General features: G+C 37.8%; 2 protein-coding genes across 3 annotated transcripts; one reads left to right on the plus strand and one right to left on the minus strand.

Moving 5' to 3' along the window:
- The first annotated feature begins 427 nt into the window (after positions 1-427).
- Positions 428-4,287, plus strand: LOC5518164 (lipopolysaccharide-induced tumor necrosis factor-alpha factor homolog). Its single transcript, XM_032362656.2, has 2 exons — positions 428-1,055; positions 4,019-4,287. Exons 1-2 carry the CDS (start codon positions 826-828, stop codon positions 4,194-4,196), a joined length of 408 nt encoding a protein of 135 aa, XP_032218547.2. The 5' UTR covers positions 428-825; the 3' UTR covers positions 4,197-4,287.
- A 1,374-nt stretch (positions 4,288-5,661) lies between these two features.
- LOC5518213 (SHC-transforming protein 1) lies at positions 5,662-18,013 on the minus strand. 2 transcript variants are annotated; one of them, XM_032362653.2, is made up of 13 exons: positions 17,723-18,011; positions 17,575-17,645; positions 16,594-16,651; positions 15,966-15,996; positions 15,718-15,860; positions 15,348-15,399; positions 14,536-14,662; positions 14,225-14,327; positions 13,416-13,593; positions 12,924-13,313; positions 11,739-11,918; positions 7,666-7,886; positions 5,662-6,708 (listed from the first exon to the last, which is right to left on the minus strand). In XM_032362653.2, the coding sequence occupies exons 1-13, from the start codon at positions 17,855-17,857 to the stop codon at positions 6,583-6,585; spliced, it is 1,815 nt and encodes a 604-aa protein (XP_032218544.2). In that variant the 5' UTR covers positions 17,858-18,011; the 3' UTR covers positions 5,662-6,582. The 2 variants fall into 2 exon arrangements, with proteins under 2 accessions (XP_032218544.2, XP_048583569.1); XM_048727612.1 differs by lacking the exons at positions 5,662-6,708; positions 7,666-7,886 and adding an exon at positions 9,916-9,997 and having other exon boundaries at positions 17,723-18,013.
- Between the last annotated feature and the right edge of the window lie 33 nt (positions 18,014-18,046).

The following is an 18,046-nucleotide window of genomic DNA, read 5'->3' on the forward strand; positions in this document are numbered from 1 at the left end:
AAACGAATGAAAAGCCGTGTGCACCTGCATGGCTAATGTGTTATGCGTTTGAGTAGGCACATGTACTTTCCCGTAAGCTTAATACGGTAAGCGGTGACTAAGGGCCGGCAAAAACCAGAACGATGCCACGCGCATGCGCTGATTAGCTCTTTGCAGGTGCGTTTGGTGAAATTCTTTTTTCCCCTCATACTTGGAAATACGACAAACAAGAAGCGTAGATATCTCACGGAGATGACTGCATAATTCGCCCCATACAAAAAAATTGAATCATAAATAATTTTATTAAGCTAAAAACGCCAAAAGCGCTTGAGTGATAGAGATTGTCATTATTTTGTTCATTGTTCGAACGCTATTTTTGCTGTCAATTGGAGATATTGTTTAGCTTTTTTTAAAAAAAAAAAAAACAAAGAAGCGCATATAAATGCCATCAATCGCATACCTTTTATAACCGCCCGTCGGCAGAGACACGAATTATGATCACTTTACGAGAAATCAGAGAACAAAATGCGGGCTAGTATAGTCATATGAATGAACAAATGTGATTGCAAAATAGGAAACTATCTTGGAAAGCACCAATAACATATAGGGGATCACTGTTGTTTGTATCAACCAATCAATATTTAAAAAGTAAACAACGGGCGCGAATTAAGCGCCTTTAAGAAGTGTATTTCGAATCCATAGTCATTAGAAAGTGTTTAATATTTATACGCTGAAAGCGACTTGTTCTTATTGTCAAGGGAGGAATTTGACATAGGCTTGCAAAGCGGGAATATCCCCAGACAGTCTGCTTTAACCTCGCTTGTCTGAATTCCCGCCGGTTACGATATGTCTGACGATGAGAAAGTTCATTTGATGAATGGAGGAGGGTCAACAAAGGGGAATTCCCTGAGCGACGGAGGCAGCGGCGATGGCGAAGGGGGCGATGAAAACCTCAAATACGAAGATGTACCGGTGTACACGACATGCCCATTCTGTCAGGAAAAAATCGTCACGAGAACAAGCTTCAAGAGCGGGAAATACACTTACTGGACGTCAGCTTGTCTCTGTATTTTTCAGTGAGTAGAAGTAATTGTTACCTCCGCTTGAATGTACCACGTATAGAATGGAATTGTTTTATTCAAAATAGATGGGCAAGCTGGGAATTCCATTCGTTGCTCGTTAACGAATACTCCTAATCGATTTAAAATTGGAAGTTATTATTCCTCTTGTTTTTACTTGCAGAATAATGAACTTTATACTGATTGTGTTTTTTCAGTTGTATTATAAACCTGACACGGAGTCAGCTTATAATACTTTTATTTCATTATCATAAGCAAGTTTAATTGGAGAAAAAACTGCATCTGATTTGCAGGCGAAGATATATCACTTCAAAAATCGATGAATTTGTCAAAAGTGAATTCTGTAGTCTTTCTTGTGCTGTAATTCCTTTTCTTTTTTATGTAACATGGAATTCTGATAAGGCTTTTTTTCTGATTAAGCATATTTCGGTTATCTATGTTTCTCGAAATATATTTTGTGGCCAAATAAAAAAAAACGGTCAAATGGAAGAATATTTTAATGTCTTATCTCTACATTGATAATAGAGTTCAGTTAATTTAAGTACACTCAGTTCCATTTGAACGGTAGCACTTGCGATATTTTATAAACCAGCATTTTATTCTGAGGCATTTATCAATGAAAGAAAAATGACAAGTAGTCATAGTTTGCCAAAACGCGTACACGCGAATAATATTTTTTTGTCCAGTTGTTAACATTAATGCACTAAGACAAAAAAATGAACCAAAACAAACGAAGACAAGATAGTTTGCAACTTATACAGATTTAGTTTTCATATAAGTGGATACGTATTTTCCGCATTTTGATGCCCAGAAGACATTGGACGCTGAGACGGCTTTAATAAAGAACCCGCTGACCAACATGAGCAGAAGCCCAAAATGCATCAACCCTTTTAAAGGCACTTTATGTTTAGAAATTTAATCCTTTCAATTAAAATAGATAAATCAATCATACTTTGGTAACAAAATTCGACCTAGACTAAACAAAAATGGAATAATCCTGTTGTTTTATTACGTTATTTTAACGCGAAGAATGAAACGACCATCGATGAGGCGTTTGATGACGGCGTTTGATGACGGGGCGTTTGCTCGAGTTAGTAAACAATGTGATCGACGGGTCGTGCTATCGTAGGCTGAGTAGTGACGCGCGGAAAGGAAACTGGAGAAAGGAGCTACATTACCTTCTCTCCTCAGTCCTCTCTCCAAACGCAGCTTTTCTCGTATATTCACGTGTTTGTCCCGTGATCGTCTCCTTGAGTACAAAGATGAGGGTCAAGCAGTCTTTGGCCCTTACGTGATGTTCGGGTTTCCTGTAGTTGGCTATGAACGATACTCGGGCTACGTCACATCCCAAATTAGCGGGAAACCCGGGACACCACAGGGAAACCAAAAAGGACACCAGGATAGGCTTAGTCTAAAGTATGATAACCAAGCTAATGAAAAGATAATACCTCCCGCTGCTAATTTTAAAAAGGATTTTAGAGATAAATGTAGTACTTGCCACAGTGCCTCTGATTGAGCTTTATCTAAAGATAAAGAAAATAAATTCTTGCTGGTGTTCCTTTTCTGATAAAATCACAAGCGAACAAATTAAATCCGAAAAGGTATCATTTATTTTTCGCACTCCAAGCTTACTTCAAGAATACTAATCGAACGTTTGCCAATAGTAAGAAAATAATGATTTGGCCCAATGTGCGATAAAAACAAGCAAACTCTCTGATATCGGAAGCCATTAATAAATATTGCCTAAAGATCTAAAAGCTCGTTCAACCTTTGTAATACCCGTAGATTTTTAAATTTTGTATCTAAGCAGGTAAACTATATGGCACACTTTCTGTAATTCAGTTAAAAGCTGCAAAAAGCTAGTAAAACACGAGGCCAAAAAAGTCGAGTTTACACCTAGCGCAGACTTGTGGACTATCACGGGCAGACTTGGAATATTCTTCTTGTCTTCGCTTGCTTAGGGGCGTGTCGAGAGAAAAACACAAGGAGGGACCCAGGGTAGTAAGTTACTCACCACTGATCAATAAAGTCCAAATCGACATCCTTTTTCTATCCAAACACACACATAAAAATTTACTTTCTTCAATCTACCAACTGTAGGTGCAAACCCGGAGTAAAACTTATGTCGTCACTAATGAGTAGGGACCCTCCTCTGCACACACGCCTATAATAACCACCGCATCATTTGATATGAGCATGTAACACCTATCCTGCAAGATCTCCACTGGTTACCAGTAAAGTGCCGGATAATTTTTAAAGTTTTACTGACCGTTTTTAAATCTCTCAATGAAATGGCTCCACCATATATTAAAGATCTATGCAAGTATAAAACTCATTCCCGATCACTACGGTCTGCTTCTCAACAATACCTTCAGGTCAAACGGGGCAATTTGAAGACCTATGGTGACCGCACCTTTTCGATTGCGGCTCCTAAACTATGGAATGAGTTGCCATTTCACTTAAGGACAATACAAAATCTTAATACTTTCAAGCAATGCCTTAAGACTCACCTTTTTAAAGAAGCATTTAATTTATAATTAGTTTAAAATTCATTTTTTTTAATATCACTGTTAATTATACATTACATACATATATATATATATATATATATATATATATATATATTTTAATTATAATATCGATTTTTATAAATGTTATATTTCCTATTAGACACAATGTATTGTCAGGGTGATTTTTAATTGTGTAATGTTTATTTAATTGATATATAATTGTAAAGTGCCTAGGGCAATTATTGATGAGGCGCTATATAAATGCTGATATTATTATTATTATTATTATTATTATTATTATTATTATTATTATTATTATTATTATTATTATTATTATTATTATTATTATTATTATTATTATTATTATTATTATTATTATTATTATTATTATTATATGATTGATCAAGAAGACACTGGAGACGAGCTAACATTTCCCATGATCCTTTTCAGGTGTTACTGCTGTGTGTGGATCCCGTTCATACTGGATGGCCTTAAAAATGTCGTTCACACGTGTCCAAAATGTGGCTCGAAAATAGCCGAGTATAGTAGACTACGTATGGATCGAATTTGGAAAAAGAAAAAGAAACACAGGCAAGCCCAGCATTCCTTTCGCGCCGGGTCGAGATGAGGACAGTTTCCCGGATGTGAAAGGAACATGAATGAATTTAGTTGTAATAATGGTGGCTTTTTACTTTTTTGACTTATTCGAATTTTATCATCAATGCGCCCTGCTCTATGTGGTACAGTTTGAACTAAGTTAGGTCACACTACAGGATTGGCCGAGTGTCACTGGACGAGTCCAGGGGCTCTGTTACCCAGGGAAGGTGGGCCTATACATATTTCTAAATATATCAATCATTCAAAGCAACCATCAAACCTTGCGGTTGTTTAGACATTAGAGAGCTTAAGCAAGTCAACACGAACGGCATCAAAAACGGCGCGCGCTCTGACGAATTGTTGGAAAAACGGCGTTGACGTCCGTGACCGCGCGCGTAGAACGTAAAAATAGGGAAAATGCCGTTCTAGATTTCCTGTCACGGACGTCAACGCCGTTTTTCAGCAATTCGTGAGCGCGCGCGCCGTTTTTGATGCCGTTCGTGTTGACTTGCTTAAGCTCTCTATTATGCTTACAACACGGCAAAGGCTTTATGGAATTATAAATAGGAATGTTTTTATGGAATAATGGGACACAGCTTCACGAAAAGGGTGTATAAATGTTGCCTAAATACACAGTCGTATGTCAGTGTTTGATGGATCTTATTCAATATTCTGGCTCGAGATCTCGACTACCAGAGCGGTTTTTGGTTATCTAAATTACTTTATAGCGATTCTCAATACATCGCGACCTTTCGCCTTGACCATTATAACGGTGATTTTGGTTAGTTCGTGGACGTCAATCATCCACGTTTCCATAACGATCAAGGCAGAATTCATTTGTTTCGTGTATCGAAAGTTGTAGTCGACTTTACTCAGGGCCCGAGAGCCACATTTGACAACACAGTAAAGAAACGCAAAAGTTCAGTTCTCATAAAAGGGTAAAAAATATATTGCAAACCATTCAAGGTTCAAGTTTTGCCAGTCATCTCACAAAGAGAGCCTCGAAACTCTTCCTTCAAGAATCGATCGCTGTCATGCAAGTCAACAAACAAGCGATGTATTGAGAATCGCTATAAGGTTATAGCATGGGTATTCTGGACTCTCTTTAGGCTCGACAGTCTGGCTAGCGAGCCAGAATCTCAAGCGCAAAAACAGTCCAGTTCTGACTAGGGTATTATATAATATTGGAATTTTTGGGCGGGGAATTTAGAGACTCGGATTTGTTTAAAAACGTTATGTCCTGTATACATACGATCTAAAGAGTTAGTAATATTTAAGATTACTTTTGTATTCAGTAGTTCACACCCTCCAAATTGCCCAGTTCGATACCAAGTGGCCCATCTTTTATTACAAAGTGAGAATACCGAATTCCAAAATGACACGGGCCCTAGGACACGATAAAATAATGGTTGAAGCATTTAAATAATAGTTATGTAAATTATGAGCAATGCATGATAAAATATATTATAAATGTAAGTTAACACAATAAAGTCATGTTTACAAATAGTTTGTACTTTATTGTAAACTATGTTCAGAATGCTCGCATGCATTTTTACAGACTTCGTAAGGAAACAAGGAGGAACAACTATTTGACATGAACATACACAAGAAACCATGATGTATCATATTTCATGGTCTCTTGGCACACACAACACAATGGTGAGAGAAAGGATGGACCCGCAATACCCCCCCCCCCCCACTCCCCCACACTCCCCCATCTTTTTTGTGTGACATCTGAATCTGTGAAGCTATGTGTGACAAATTGTATGACATGTTGTGTGACATCTGATGCGGAGTAGACCCTGTTTTTCTTCTCGAACAAATTTGTCCTGAAATCGGCTGTTTAGCCAAGGTTCGCGTGCTGTTTTGCCCACATATTTAACTCACTTATTAGCTCTATTTCTCATCGAGTTTCTTAAATGGCTTCTTAAATTCCTTAATAAGCAAGAGTTACAATCACAGCTGGAAAAAAACTATGAAAGATTTAAAATAAAAACACTCCTTTTCAATGCTTACAGTAGATATAAAGCCGTATATAATTTTATATAATATTTAAACAAGCATTTTATACAAAAAAATTATCAAGCTACTATACTCAAATACTCATATACTACACTATCACTTATACTACTACTATACCTATAATATTAAACCGGAAGTCTTTATAACAAACTGCAACACCCCCACAATATAATATCCCTATCCTAACACAACTTGAAGGTGTTTGATGCGCTGTATGGGTACTCTGTCGCAGAAAATGAAAGGGGTGTTTTTTTGTCAATGGAATACAATTTGAGTATAACATATTTGTTATAAAAATTATTCCCCCAAAACAAAAAGTTGCTTTCCTGAACAGCCTTCTCGCAGTAAACAAAACCTTATAGTACACTACCACACTGATAGGATAGCACTAACTTCTAACCCCTGAGAACAGGATGCTTGATCGTGACCTCACTGCCGGCGGAAATGATGGGGACTTGGTTCATGAGGTGGAACGATATCAGCTGATCGACGTTCTCAAAGACCTTGTCTCTCGTCCTGACCTGAAGAGTAGAATTCGGTGTCAAGTCAGGGAAGGGAACAGATGTGATGTGATAGAAGATGCGATAAGACTAAATTTTGGGCTTTTTCCCTCTAACAGAGAGACATTCGAAAAGCTCAACTAAACAAACCCCTTTTCAAATATCAGATTCCCAATCATGAATCTTGGCTTGGAATTTTAAATGGTCTACCAATAAAGACAACCTAACAAATGTGGGACACAACGTGTTCGCTTCTTGTTGACCAGAATTTCAACGAGAGCGGTATAAATACCACATATAAAGAACAAAAAAGAAACATCGAGGAGAGCCATTCCTGAAATGCATTTGTCTGATACATCTTAACTGTTTAGTACGTTTTATCGAGAATCGTTTGCGATGAGCCAGTATCTCTGTTCACTGGCCTAACTTTAAAATTAAGACAACAAAACTTGGGTATAATTGAGCTCTAAGGCACTTATGAAACTATTTTCCTTGTCGGTTTTTTTTCGCCATCGACGCCATTCTCTTTAAGCCCCGTGCAAACTGCGCCAGCACCTGCCAGCATTGCTGGCGAATTCTTGCTCGACTGACCACAAGACAAAGGAAATGTCACAAAGTCCATTTCCCATTTTGACATTTTCTTTGTCCTATAGTCAGTCAAGCGAAAATTCGCCAGCAATGCTGGCAGGTGCTGGCGCAGTTTGCACGGGGCTTAAGATATTGAGACGACACCTCAAGCGTACTTACACAGACCTGTAGCAGGCCTCGAAACATTGCGGGAGGGGGGGAGGGGATATGGAAACATTAAGAAAATATTGGGAGGGGGTCACGTGCCCCCCGTGCCCCCCCGTGCCCCCCCCCCCCTGCGACGGCCCTTTACACGTGGGAATTGTCACCATTTTCAAGAGAGATTTTGACAATATAAGGTATTGTGAAAAGGTTATCGATTCGGTATACAGCATTCTGTGGCATACGTACCTGTCCTTGAGGGTCCACTAAAAGAAGATGCCGAGCCTGTTTGTCTTTGATCCCTGACAATACATATTGCCCGGGCTGGCTTTTGCTTTCTCGCACAAGGAAATCGCCTTCATCTTCTAGAAGCAGCTCAGCCTCGCCGCGCGAGATGGGACCATGGTACCAGTCCTTCTGAACCAGAGAGTCTGGGGGAGCTTGGGGCGGCAATGCATTTTGTACCTCTTCTGCAGATTAAAAGAAACTTTTTAACGGACGCTTGGAAACAACGCAAAAATCACTTAATCCCGTTAAGGCAAGAATATCTAGACAAGTGTTAAGACATCCTACTTCAACAATGTGTACTCTGCCATAAAAACACTTTATTAGCTTATTGAAACTTACTATTCTAAAATCTCCCTCCAAAAGTGTAATACATAGATTTAGGCACTGCCTAAAAGCGGAGCCAGCATGACTTTTTTTCAGCATAAACTTGTGTAGAACCTCCCTTCCCTGCACTTTCATTATGCATCATGTTCCACCACCGACAAAAACGTCACCATATGTAAAACATATAAAGATTGCATGTTCTATAAATACTGCAATTATTATTAAAAGGTGTCCTCCAAATCCTCCTAGGGAATACCTAGAACAAATATGTTTTTTTGTTCTAGGTAAAAAAGTATTTATTGACATTACTAAGGATATCAATAACTAAACTGTACTTGATAGACAAGTAAAACAGCAAAATTAGCAAAATAAATTTATGCTTTGATTAACAGGGAAGGCTTTCAGGTGTGAAGGGAGGTCATATTTATTTTAAAATTAGGATCAATTAAAGTTCCTCACAAAAAGCTGGGTGCTATTTTATTATCTTCAAAATTAAAAACAATAAACAAATACATATCAAATTCCTATACATTAATAAGTATATCAGCAAATCACACTATCATAGTGGATTTGAGGTAAAAGTACTCATTCCCTGCCTGTACTGTCCAAATTCCTTTTACTTCTTTAAATTACTTTACTTAATTTGCAAAGATAGATCATTTTCTTTCTCTTGTGTAAATATTAAAGTAATCAATTCAAATATTGGAAAAATACCTTTATTAAAGTCCATATAACCTTTCAGAGCTGATAGACTTTGTCAATTCTTTATATTTTCATCTTCCAAGTGGTATGTGGTTCATATGGACCCTATAAAACACGCGTTTGCGCGAATAACTCAAATCTGTAATATTGAGGTATTTTGGTCAACCTTCGGAAAAAAGGCCGTGAACTGAAAGGCCCGGGTCCAGTCATTTGTGACGTAGATCGAGATGTCAACCATCATGAGGAAACATATACGCGTGCTAAACCGGTTCCCGTCTTCATGTCTTCTTAGTTATTGCTGAAGAACGTTGTGTGATTACAACTTTTACCGTCATGTTTATATCTCAACCTGGTTGTCAAATGATTATTTAACTTCAGGAAACAAATCTGCAAAATTTAGCAGATATTTTGTGGCATTGCTATCTCTGAATTTTAACGGGTTTAAGGAAAATACGTTGTTTCAGATTTTTCCGCCAAAACTTGGAATTATTCACTCTATTCAATCTCCTTTCGCGCGGCAAGGAAAATTTTCAAAGATCTGTAGAAAATTCAGACTTCAATCAAATTCAATTCCCTTTTCAGAATTTGAAAGTCTATCTATGCTTTGTTTTGGCTAGATTGATATAAGTGAAAGGTTTTAAGAACTTTAACCTTCTCTCTTGTGCTTTAGAATGTAACTTTACTAAGGGTGGATTAAAAGCACTCCAACATATTTGAAAAAAAATCTGAGTACATTATTTTATTATACAGTCAAGAACCACATATAAGAACCTAGAATGAACCTGTTAACCTAAAATTATCAAATTAAAATCCTTTTTATAAGCATCTATTTAGCCTATAATTTGAAATAGGTTGAAATAGGAAAATTGATTTCTAAATACTTTTAAATATGATCTTAAGGGATCATTTAGGAGACCTGTTTTTGTTTTTTTATGATTAACTTACTACCTCAATTACTTTACCATTAGTCATTGTAATAGCAAGAGACTATTTATGAACCTAAATGTCACTAACCACACATTATACAAGAACCTGTCAGGCTAACTTGGAAAAAAACTAGGTTTTTTACTTTTATAACTCTGGTTCATTTTTTTTTAACATTTTTTCCCATTAAAATACTATCTTACTTTTTGTTACTTTATATGTGTTTATTTTTGGTGACCTATAGTAAATACCAATGCCTCTATGTACATCCTGCCCTGGGTCATGCCTCTTAGCCAGCAGCTTGTGTCTCAGCTTGATTTCAGAATCTCTGGCTGAGATTAACCTGAAGAAGTTTGGAGAAAAGCATTTAAGAAAAAAAACTGGTAATTTCCTTACAATACAAATATTATACCACAAAAACCTAATTCACAAAACCTAAAACTAAAAATAGGATACAAATATTATACCACAAAAACCTAATTCATAAAACCTAAAACTAAAAATAGTCCCAACTAAAATTTTCTAAAATGATACCCATTACAGAAAATGAACATATGAACTTTGCTGTCTCATAAAGCTCTATGATCTGATGAGCCAGAGGTTGAAAGAGCTTTCATAGGAGGAGCTGCAGAGGGAAAAACCATTGCTTTTGAGCAAATTGCTCCTCTACAAAAAAAGCTGTCTTGGCTTTCTATGAAACCTGAATTTTACTTTTGGACCACATTATAAAATATATAAATAAAAAAAAGTTTTTTAAGGTTTGTAAGAAAACATTGGGGTACCCAGGTTTATTGAAAATATTGTAGGTGTTATAAAAACAAGGCATATTATTTAAGGTAATAACAGATTCTCAATGTCCTAATATGTATGTGCACCTTTTTTTTTAAATCAAAACAGAATTCCAGAATAGTCAATTTAAATTTCAAGTGTTTATCAAATATATGTTGTTTTTCACAAATTACTAATACTTAGGGTTTTAGGAGACCAGCTCTCAATTTCTTTAAGGTTTTAGGAAAACAGTTCTCTATTTCTTTCTCCAAAGAAAGCTGGAGTTTACCCAAGTAATTCATTTATGCCTTGCTCATCTTTGTGAGAATTTGACCAATCATTCATTGAAATGAATTAAAAATCACTTTTGGTTTTATTTCTAGTATATCATAGCTGTCAACCCACCTTGGACAGAAATCTTGTAAAATCGGATGAAATACAGCAAATATGTGAAAAAAAAAAACAAGAGAGCCAATGCGGATGAATACAGAGAATGTATGAACATTCTCACAAAAATTAGGTTTATGATTAGGTCCAAAATCTTCTGACAGAGTTGACAGCTCTGGTAACTTATATTCAATTCATTCATGAATAGTAGTTATAATTTTCCTATGATAGATGGTGAATGGCAGATTTAGAGATCGAATTTGATAAATACAGCCTAGAATATTTATTTCCTGAGGTAAGTACTTAAAGTAAATTAAATTCAACAATGAAAAGGTGTTCAAATTTTGAAAACAAAACAACTCCGGAAGATCATTCCGCTATGTACTTTAATACAATACGCTAACTTACCTACGTCTGCCACTTGCAGACGAGCACTTGTCGGAGAAGGTGTCCATAAAATTAGCATGTTTTTTCTTTCTTTATCTTGTGGCTTACTCTGACATTTCAGCTGACCTTGATTCGAGCACAAGACTTGACTCGTCAAAACTTTCAACCATGCTTTTACACAGTCTTTTGCAAATAATTAGACAAGTTCATATACGTGGTTAGCATTCCCACGGATGATTTTTTTCAAGCACTTCTTTTTCGACAATTCTTGGCTTTTCTACAGTCAGTTTTCGTGTGTTTTTGAGAGGGGCAGAAATACTCATCCGCCATATTGTTTTGCACGCTCTGGAGGCCTGTGCCGAGGCAGATCGCGGCTGGCTGGCTGGATGGATGGCAGCTTGTGACAATGACGTCATTGACCAAAAAAACTGAGTCGCCTAGTTATAGACCATTTCTATACCTATGGGGCTCCGCGCGCGCCCTACGGCCGCGCTGGCTCCGCTATGATCCTAAAGTGAATAAATAGGAAGAGCAATACTCACTCAAACTCATCTTTTCCTTTTCAGCTTTTTTCTTGGCATATGGAACAGGTTTTGGCGGTGGCTTGGAGGCGACTGGTGGTGGAGGAGGTTTGCTTGTGAATTCTGGATGGGTGGACATAGGGGGAGGGGTTGGGAGAGGGTCATCAAAGGTTGCCCATCCAGTACCGTTTGAGACTTGACCTTACGGGTAGACAAAAAACAAAGGTCAGACAAACAGGCTTGATCCTGTTTAAATTCTAACTGAATATCGAGCAATTTCCATAAATGGGCGTCCAAAATCTAGGCCGGAAAATCTTGTACAAGAACACGTCTGCATCAATAGTTTTGGTGATTTTAAAAACATAAACATATCATGTAATCATGTGTGGTATTTTAATTGAAATATATTGATTCGGAAATGTAAAAAAATATTTTGAAATCTCCAAACCGCACTATTTTTCTAAATCACATTTCATTATTTCGATTTAAATAGTATTTCTTTAATTTTAACATATATCAAAAGCTATCGTTAACCATGGAAATTATCTTGGTACACATTTTTGGCCATGGGCTACTCAAAGTTCAAATTAATTCTCTCTTAATTTCTCACTGTTCTTTGATTTAGCCAGATTTTCAAATTTAAAACCTGAAATAAGACATGACAATTATTCATAACAAGCGACAAAATGAATTTTGAAATAAGCACCCCACTCTAAAATTAATTTAAGTGCCTGGGGCGATAAAATGTGCATTCACGGTATATAATTGCCATGCATGTCGGATCCACAGATTTGTTTTTAATATTAACTTCCACCAGCCATACTGGTGTGCAAGGCACAACAGAGCTAGACACACACAAAAAGTGCCCCCGTGTGTGTATTGTTAGTTAGCACTGTCACAGAGGGTGGTCACTGCCAGAGGGTTTTTTGTATCCCCATTGGTTCTTTTACGTCACTTCGGTTCAGGTTAGTGTAGTGCAGCTTAAAGAGACGTGACCTCTGGTTTAGTGTCCTTATCCAAGATGACTGGAAACGCGGGAGAATATCTTCAACTTGTAACAGAAATTTGAATCAAGGCATGAACTCAGAAAAATCCCTAATCACAGCCAGGATTCGACCCTGGCTGTGATTAGGCATTGAATGTGGTGAGAGACCGACGTGATAACACATTAGGCCACCCATGCTTTCTCTAACTATCACCACTTACTTGCAGCTCCATTAGCAGGTTCTCCACCACTCACAGCACGCATGAATGACGAAGACCGCGTGGAAGCCACTGGAGCATGCACAGATGATGGCGAGCTAAACTGTGTTTCTGGGTTATGATACTCCGGTATATCATCGTCCATTAAGTTTTTAGGAGCATGCGTAGGTTGTGGTGGCGAGCTGAACCGGCTTTCTGGGTTGTGATATTCTGGTATATCGTCATCTCTAGAAAGGCTGTCCATTCTGGCAGGGAGCCTAGGGTCAGTGCTTGCTCCTGCTAGAGGGTTATTATAGAAGCCTAATCTGCCATCATCAGGGTCTTCAGGGTTATCATATATAGCGCCAGCAGCAAAGTCTAAACTTTCTCTTGGGTTAAGGTCAAGCCCTGAATCTACAAAAAGTAAACCATCAGCTGTTAATTAGGACACAAATTTAGAAGATGTTTGGACATAAAAATATAGGATTTTTTCCATATATTCCCCCAAAATTTTACCTGGTCTGGCAAAAGGCACAGCATAACCGCTGCCTGGAATCTTTGGAAGTTCAGCATTTCGATAGCTATCTGCGCTATCATACAAGCCTGCTACTCCTTCATCTGAAGTTGAGCGCAGCTTGGCATAGCCTCCATCACTATTCCGTACAGGCGGAGGAACTTGGTAATCAGAGGGGGCCTGGGAAAATAGATGCAAAGGGCCATAAAATGAATGATAGCTCATCCCAAATGGGTGGACTTACTTGAGAAATTTTGAAACTTGGTACTTAATTCCAATTCACATTCTTTGATGAATAAGTGTATAAAGTCTTCATTTTGAGCCATTGTAAGAAACAGTGTCAGGTAAATAACAGCATAGACTGCTACTGTAGGTAGGTATGACAAAAGTCAGGGCCACTGCGTGGGAGAAACTTAAACTCAACAGCTAGTATACAAGATTGGAAAACTTTTACTATTGGCCTGAAATGTTTTCATTAGATCATTACTTCATTTTGATGGTAGGAAAGGGGGAGAATTTATGGGTGCATATTTGAAAATTTAAGCTTTTTATGATTGGAGCTAATCAAAGAAAGTCTTATTAGAAGCTGATCACTAAAATAAGCATTCATGGTATCTAATGTACTGTCTATTGTGTATTAGTGCAGGAATCCCATACAATCTCTCAACATGCAATGGGAGAATAACCCTTGATAGACTTTGCATGCCTAGACTTTAAAATAGCCTTCTGTGGCCACGCCCCATGAACCCATACATACAGAAAACAATACCGAACCTGTCCAATAATGCAAAGTCAGTGCAATTTTCCATACCCTATTCTGCCTGGAGAAACCTGCGTCCTTGGGTTCAGAATAATCTCCAATTTCATTGTATTGAGGTTCACCTGGGTCATCAAATATTGAAGTCTCAGAAAACCTAAAACGAAAATGATGAAGCTGAGTTTTGCTGCTTGATATGCTTGAAACTGTATTACAAAGGTACAACTGTATACATAACTATTCCAAAGGTTTAACTCATTTTTTCATAACCCATGTTGGTTCATGGTCATAAAATAAAAAAAGGGAAATAAATCTAGAAAAAAAAACTTTCAAAATATGTAAATGACTATTTGTATCCAACATACTTTCCAGGAACTTCCATGGCTTGGGGTGGGTTTTGCAGAAACATTTTGAAACGGATCTCAAATGCTTGCCCCACAGTGTTGATGACATCATAAGCCAACTCCCCTCCACAATCACACACGTGGCACGCTGAAAAAGACAACACTCTTTACAAACTGAGTGTAGCAAACAACAGGGATGTAGGGATGTTGCCTGTAGGGGTGTTATAAGGCTATGTGCACAGAGTTGGTGCCCATTTGTGTAACACTCATGTGAGCGTTGCCCTAAGGCACTGAGCGTCGCCCTGAGCATTGACCATGGTCCTAAGGCGTTGAGCGTTGCCCTGAGCGTTGACCTGAGCATTGACCTAAGCGTTGCCCTGAGCATTGACCTGCTGGAGCGTTGCCCTGAGCGTTGACCTGCGGAACGTTACCCTGAGCGTTGACCTGAGCAATGCTCAGGGCAATGCTCAGGTCAACGCTCAGGGCAATGCTCAGGTCAACGCTCAGGGCATCGCTCAGGGCAACGTTAGGGTAAAAATGAGAATAGCATTCAGTGTTGGTATCTTATGCTTGCTCAATATCCTGGGAATCCATGGAAATGGTGAGAGGGGTGTGTATAGAGAAGGATAAGCGTTGGATGTCCCAACAGTAATCTACTAATGAGAAGGGGGAGACACGTGAAATAGAATAAAATAAAGTTGCTAACATGTCAACAAGCCCTTTCCTAAATCTTAGCTATTAGGACTGTGCATCACATGCAAAATTTGTAAAAGGGCAACAGAATTAATATCTTACAATTTTTTTTACTATTTACAATTTTAAAATGTTATTACCTCTCCCATTCACTTCATCCTTTGCTACATATCCAACCATGTTTACACAATCCTATAATAAGCAGAGACCAGCAACATTAATTTAAAAAAAAAAAACTTATTAACAATTACACACAATAATCTTTACCTACATGTATCCTCAGGTTAATACTGTATTAAATTGTATACCAAAAAAATGTTTGCTGATTGGCTACTCATTCTCTTGAAAAGCTGAATCACACATGTACATCAAAAAGGAGAATTTTATCATTTCCCTTTTTTAAAACTCTGCCTAAATACTGAACACAAGAACATTTTCTCGGAGTTATCAATCTTGTCAATATCTCGTTGATTTGTCAGATCACATTTCTGTATAACGTTTCAATCTTACCTTCTCTCCACCACTTGCAAATGAGATTCCTTGCATATCATGATTGGCAATCCTACGCCCATTGTTCATGTCCACCATTTTCATACCAGTAGCAGAAATAGTCAGGTTAACATTTGTCCCAGAGTGATTCATGTTGGGTGTTTCTAGAAAGAAGTTTGAGCAGCAACTATAAGCAATTGTATACAATCATATTTCAATCATATACAATTCAGAAAAAACAACAGGTATCCATTGTTATAGGAACTTACCTCCAAGAATTCTTGATACATTTTTATGGGGCTGGAAAACACAAGTTATAAAAGTTAGTGATAACATTTAGCATAAGTAAAATAGACAAGTCCATGACTAGCATTTTTAACAGCAAGGATTAGTTTACAAACTTAGTGATCAGGTTAATCTTCCTGACTTGAAGTGGCATTTTGGGAAAATGATGGTGCCAGATGGGAATACATCAAGTATGAGAGAATACAGATAGACAGACAGACACAGGCAAAAAGGTGGTTTGGACAAATAGTAAGATGAACAGACAGAAGGAAACAAATGTGGAGCCTTGGGTTGTGCAGCAGATCATTGATCCGTATTGCTTGTTCCTCTGACAACTAGGTTCTGGGTTCTGGGTTCAATTTTGAGTAATCCTAAGCTCTGATGGTTTTTCTCTGTCCCCACAAAAAACACACACACAAATTAGCCTTCTTTATAGGTTAGAACTGGTCATACAGTATGGTCACCGCATGATGAACCTTTATATTGAGAGCCTTGAATTTAACTTATAGTAACTGTGCCATTATAAGTCAGTTCTTTAGTTGCAAGGAAGATAATTTAGATTGATTACTTAATTTTTTTCTAGGCTTCTGTAGGTAATCAGATTTGAAATACCTTTTTCCGTTTTGGAAGAGGATACCCTGCAGCCTCACAACAGCGCAAAATGGCCTCCCTGACATAAATGAAAAGGCATTGAAATTTCCTGAATATTTCAGGTCTATATTATCACAACAGGGGCAGATCTAGGGGTGGGCCGAGCGGGCACTGGCATTTTCTGACATTTGGCTTAAAAATAACAGGGAATATAAGGAAAATCACGGAAGAACAACAAATCGGTCCCGCTTTCTTGAAACCCTTGCTTCGCCCCTCCCCCCTTTTGAAACTCCTGTGTCTGCCCCTGCAAAACAACTGAATCTAGCAGTTCTGTGACTAAAAGATAATTTTGGGTACTAATTTTTAAATGATAAATGGTGAAAAAAAAGGGCCAGTGATGATAGAGCTATAAATCGTCTGCATTGATGATTATTGTATGACTGATCCATATTCTCCTGCATTTGGAAGAAATATATTGACTTACAAGGAACCTTTCAGTTTTGCTAAACACATTTTCTTTCTGCACTAAAGGCGTTTCTCGAAATAGGTATTTATGGTACGAAATAGATATTTATGGTAATAAAGGACATTCCTTAGTGAGGATGTAGTAGATTACTTATTTATAGCTGCATGGTTACAGCACCCCACTATTAACCAAATTATTGTCATGATGTATTATTATTAGGCTTCAAATGGGGTCAACTGACAGCTTTTAACAAAACGCTGAACACCATTATGACGGTTGGGAAAGTTATTAGACGATGACTTGCCAAGACATGTTAAACTACACATTAAAAGTTAGAGGTTTCTTGATGACATCCGATCTTTTTAGGAAAACATCATCAATATCGCACTTCAAGTAACTAATTAAATAATTGTGTTGCAATAAGAAAGTACAGGTCGATCTTAATAACAATATAATAGCATCAATAGGCACAAATGCGCTAGGCAACCAGCTACTAAATACTCAATTTACATGTTTCAAATTGTCTGATCTCTCACCTTGTGACTTGCTGACGCACTTCGTATGGCAACGTTCTCATGGACTTCTCGACGGATAAGCAACCGACATACTACAACGAAACAATATAAATATACTACGGACTGCTGAGGAAAGGATTTAAGGCTTTTTGGGACGTGATCAACGCACCTTTACGGCATAACAAACGCCGCCTTCTCGTAGACTTCCCTCCGAATGAAGCCACCCTCTATCAGGCTTATGGAGGAAACTTCCCGTCTTTGTCCATTCGTTGGATGGATCGTTGATTTTCTTCTTTCCAAACATCGGGTTGTGGTTTTAATTCGTGCTGCCTCACATTTTATATGACTAACGTAGCGTTGTATTGGAAGTGAAAGATTTTATGGATGTTATGAATTCCACAGGAAAAGAAATCATACACAGCATTCGAGGAGGAAGTTAGAAACAAGGAGAGTCCTTGAGATGTACGGTCAGCGGTTTATCGCGCACACATTC

Source organism: Nematostella vectensis, chromosome 5 (assembly GCF_932526225.1).
Source record: "Nematostella vectensis chromosome 5, jaNemVect1.1, whole genome shotgun sequence".
NCBI lineage: Eukaryota > Metazoa > Cnidaria > Anthozoa > Actiniaria > Edwardsiidae > Nematostella > Nematostella vectensis.

Coding starts and splice junctions, on each gene's coding strand:
- LOC5518164 (XM_032362656.2), top strand. CDS start 826: ATGTCTGACGATGAGAAAGTTCATTTGATGAATGGAGGAGGGTCAACA. Junction 1,056..4,018: donor GCTTGTCTCTGTATTTTTCA/GTGAGTAGAAGT, acceptor GATCCTTTTCAG/GTGTTACTGCTGTGTGTGGA.
- LOC5518213 (XM_032362653.2), bottom strand. CDS start 17,857: ATGTTTGGAAAGAAGAAAATCAACGATCCATCCAACGAATGGACAAAG. Junction 16,652..17,574: donor GTGCGTCAGCAAGTCACAAG/GTGAGAGATCAG, acceptor CATTTATGTCAG/GGAGGCCATTTTGCGCTGTT. Junction 14,328..14,535: donor GCCATGGAAGTTCCTGGAAA/GTATGTTGGATA, acceptor TTTTCGTTTTAG/GTTTTCTGAGACTTCAATAT.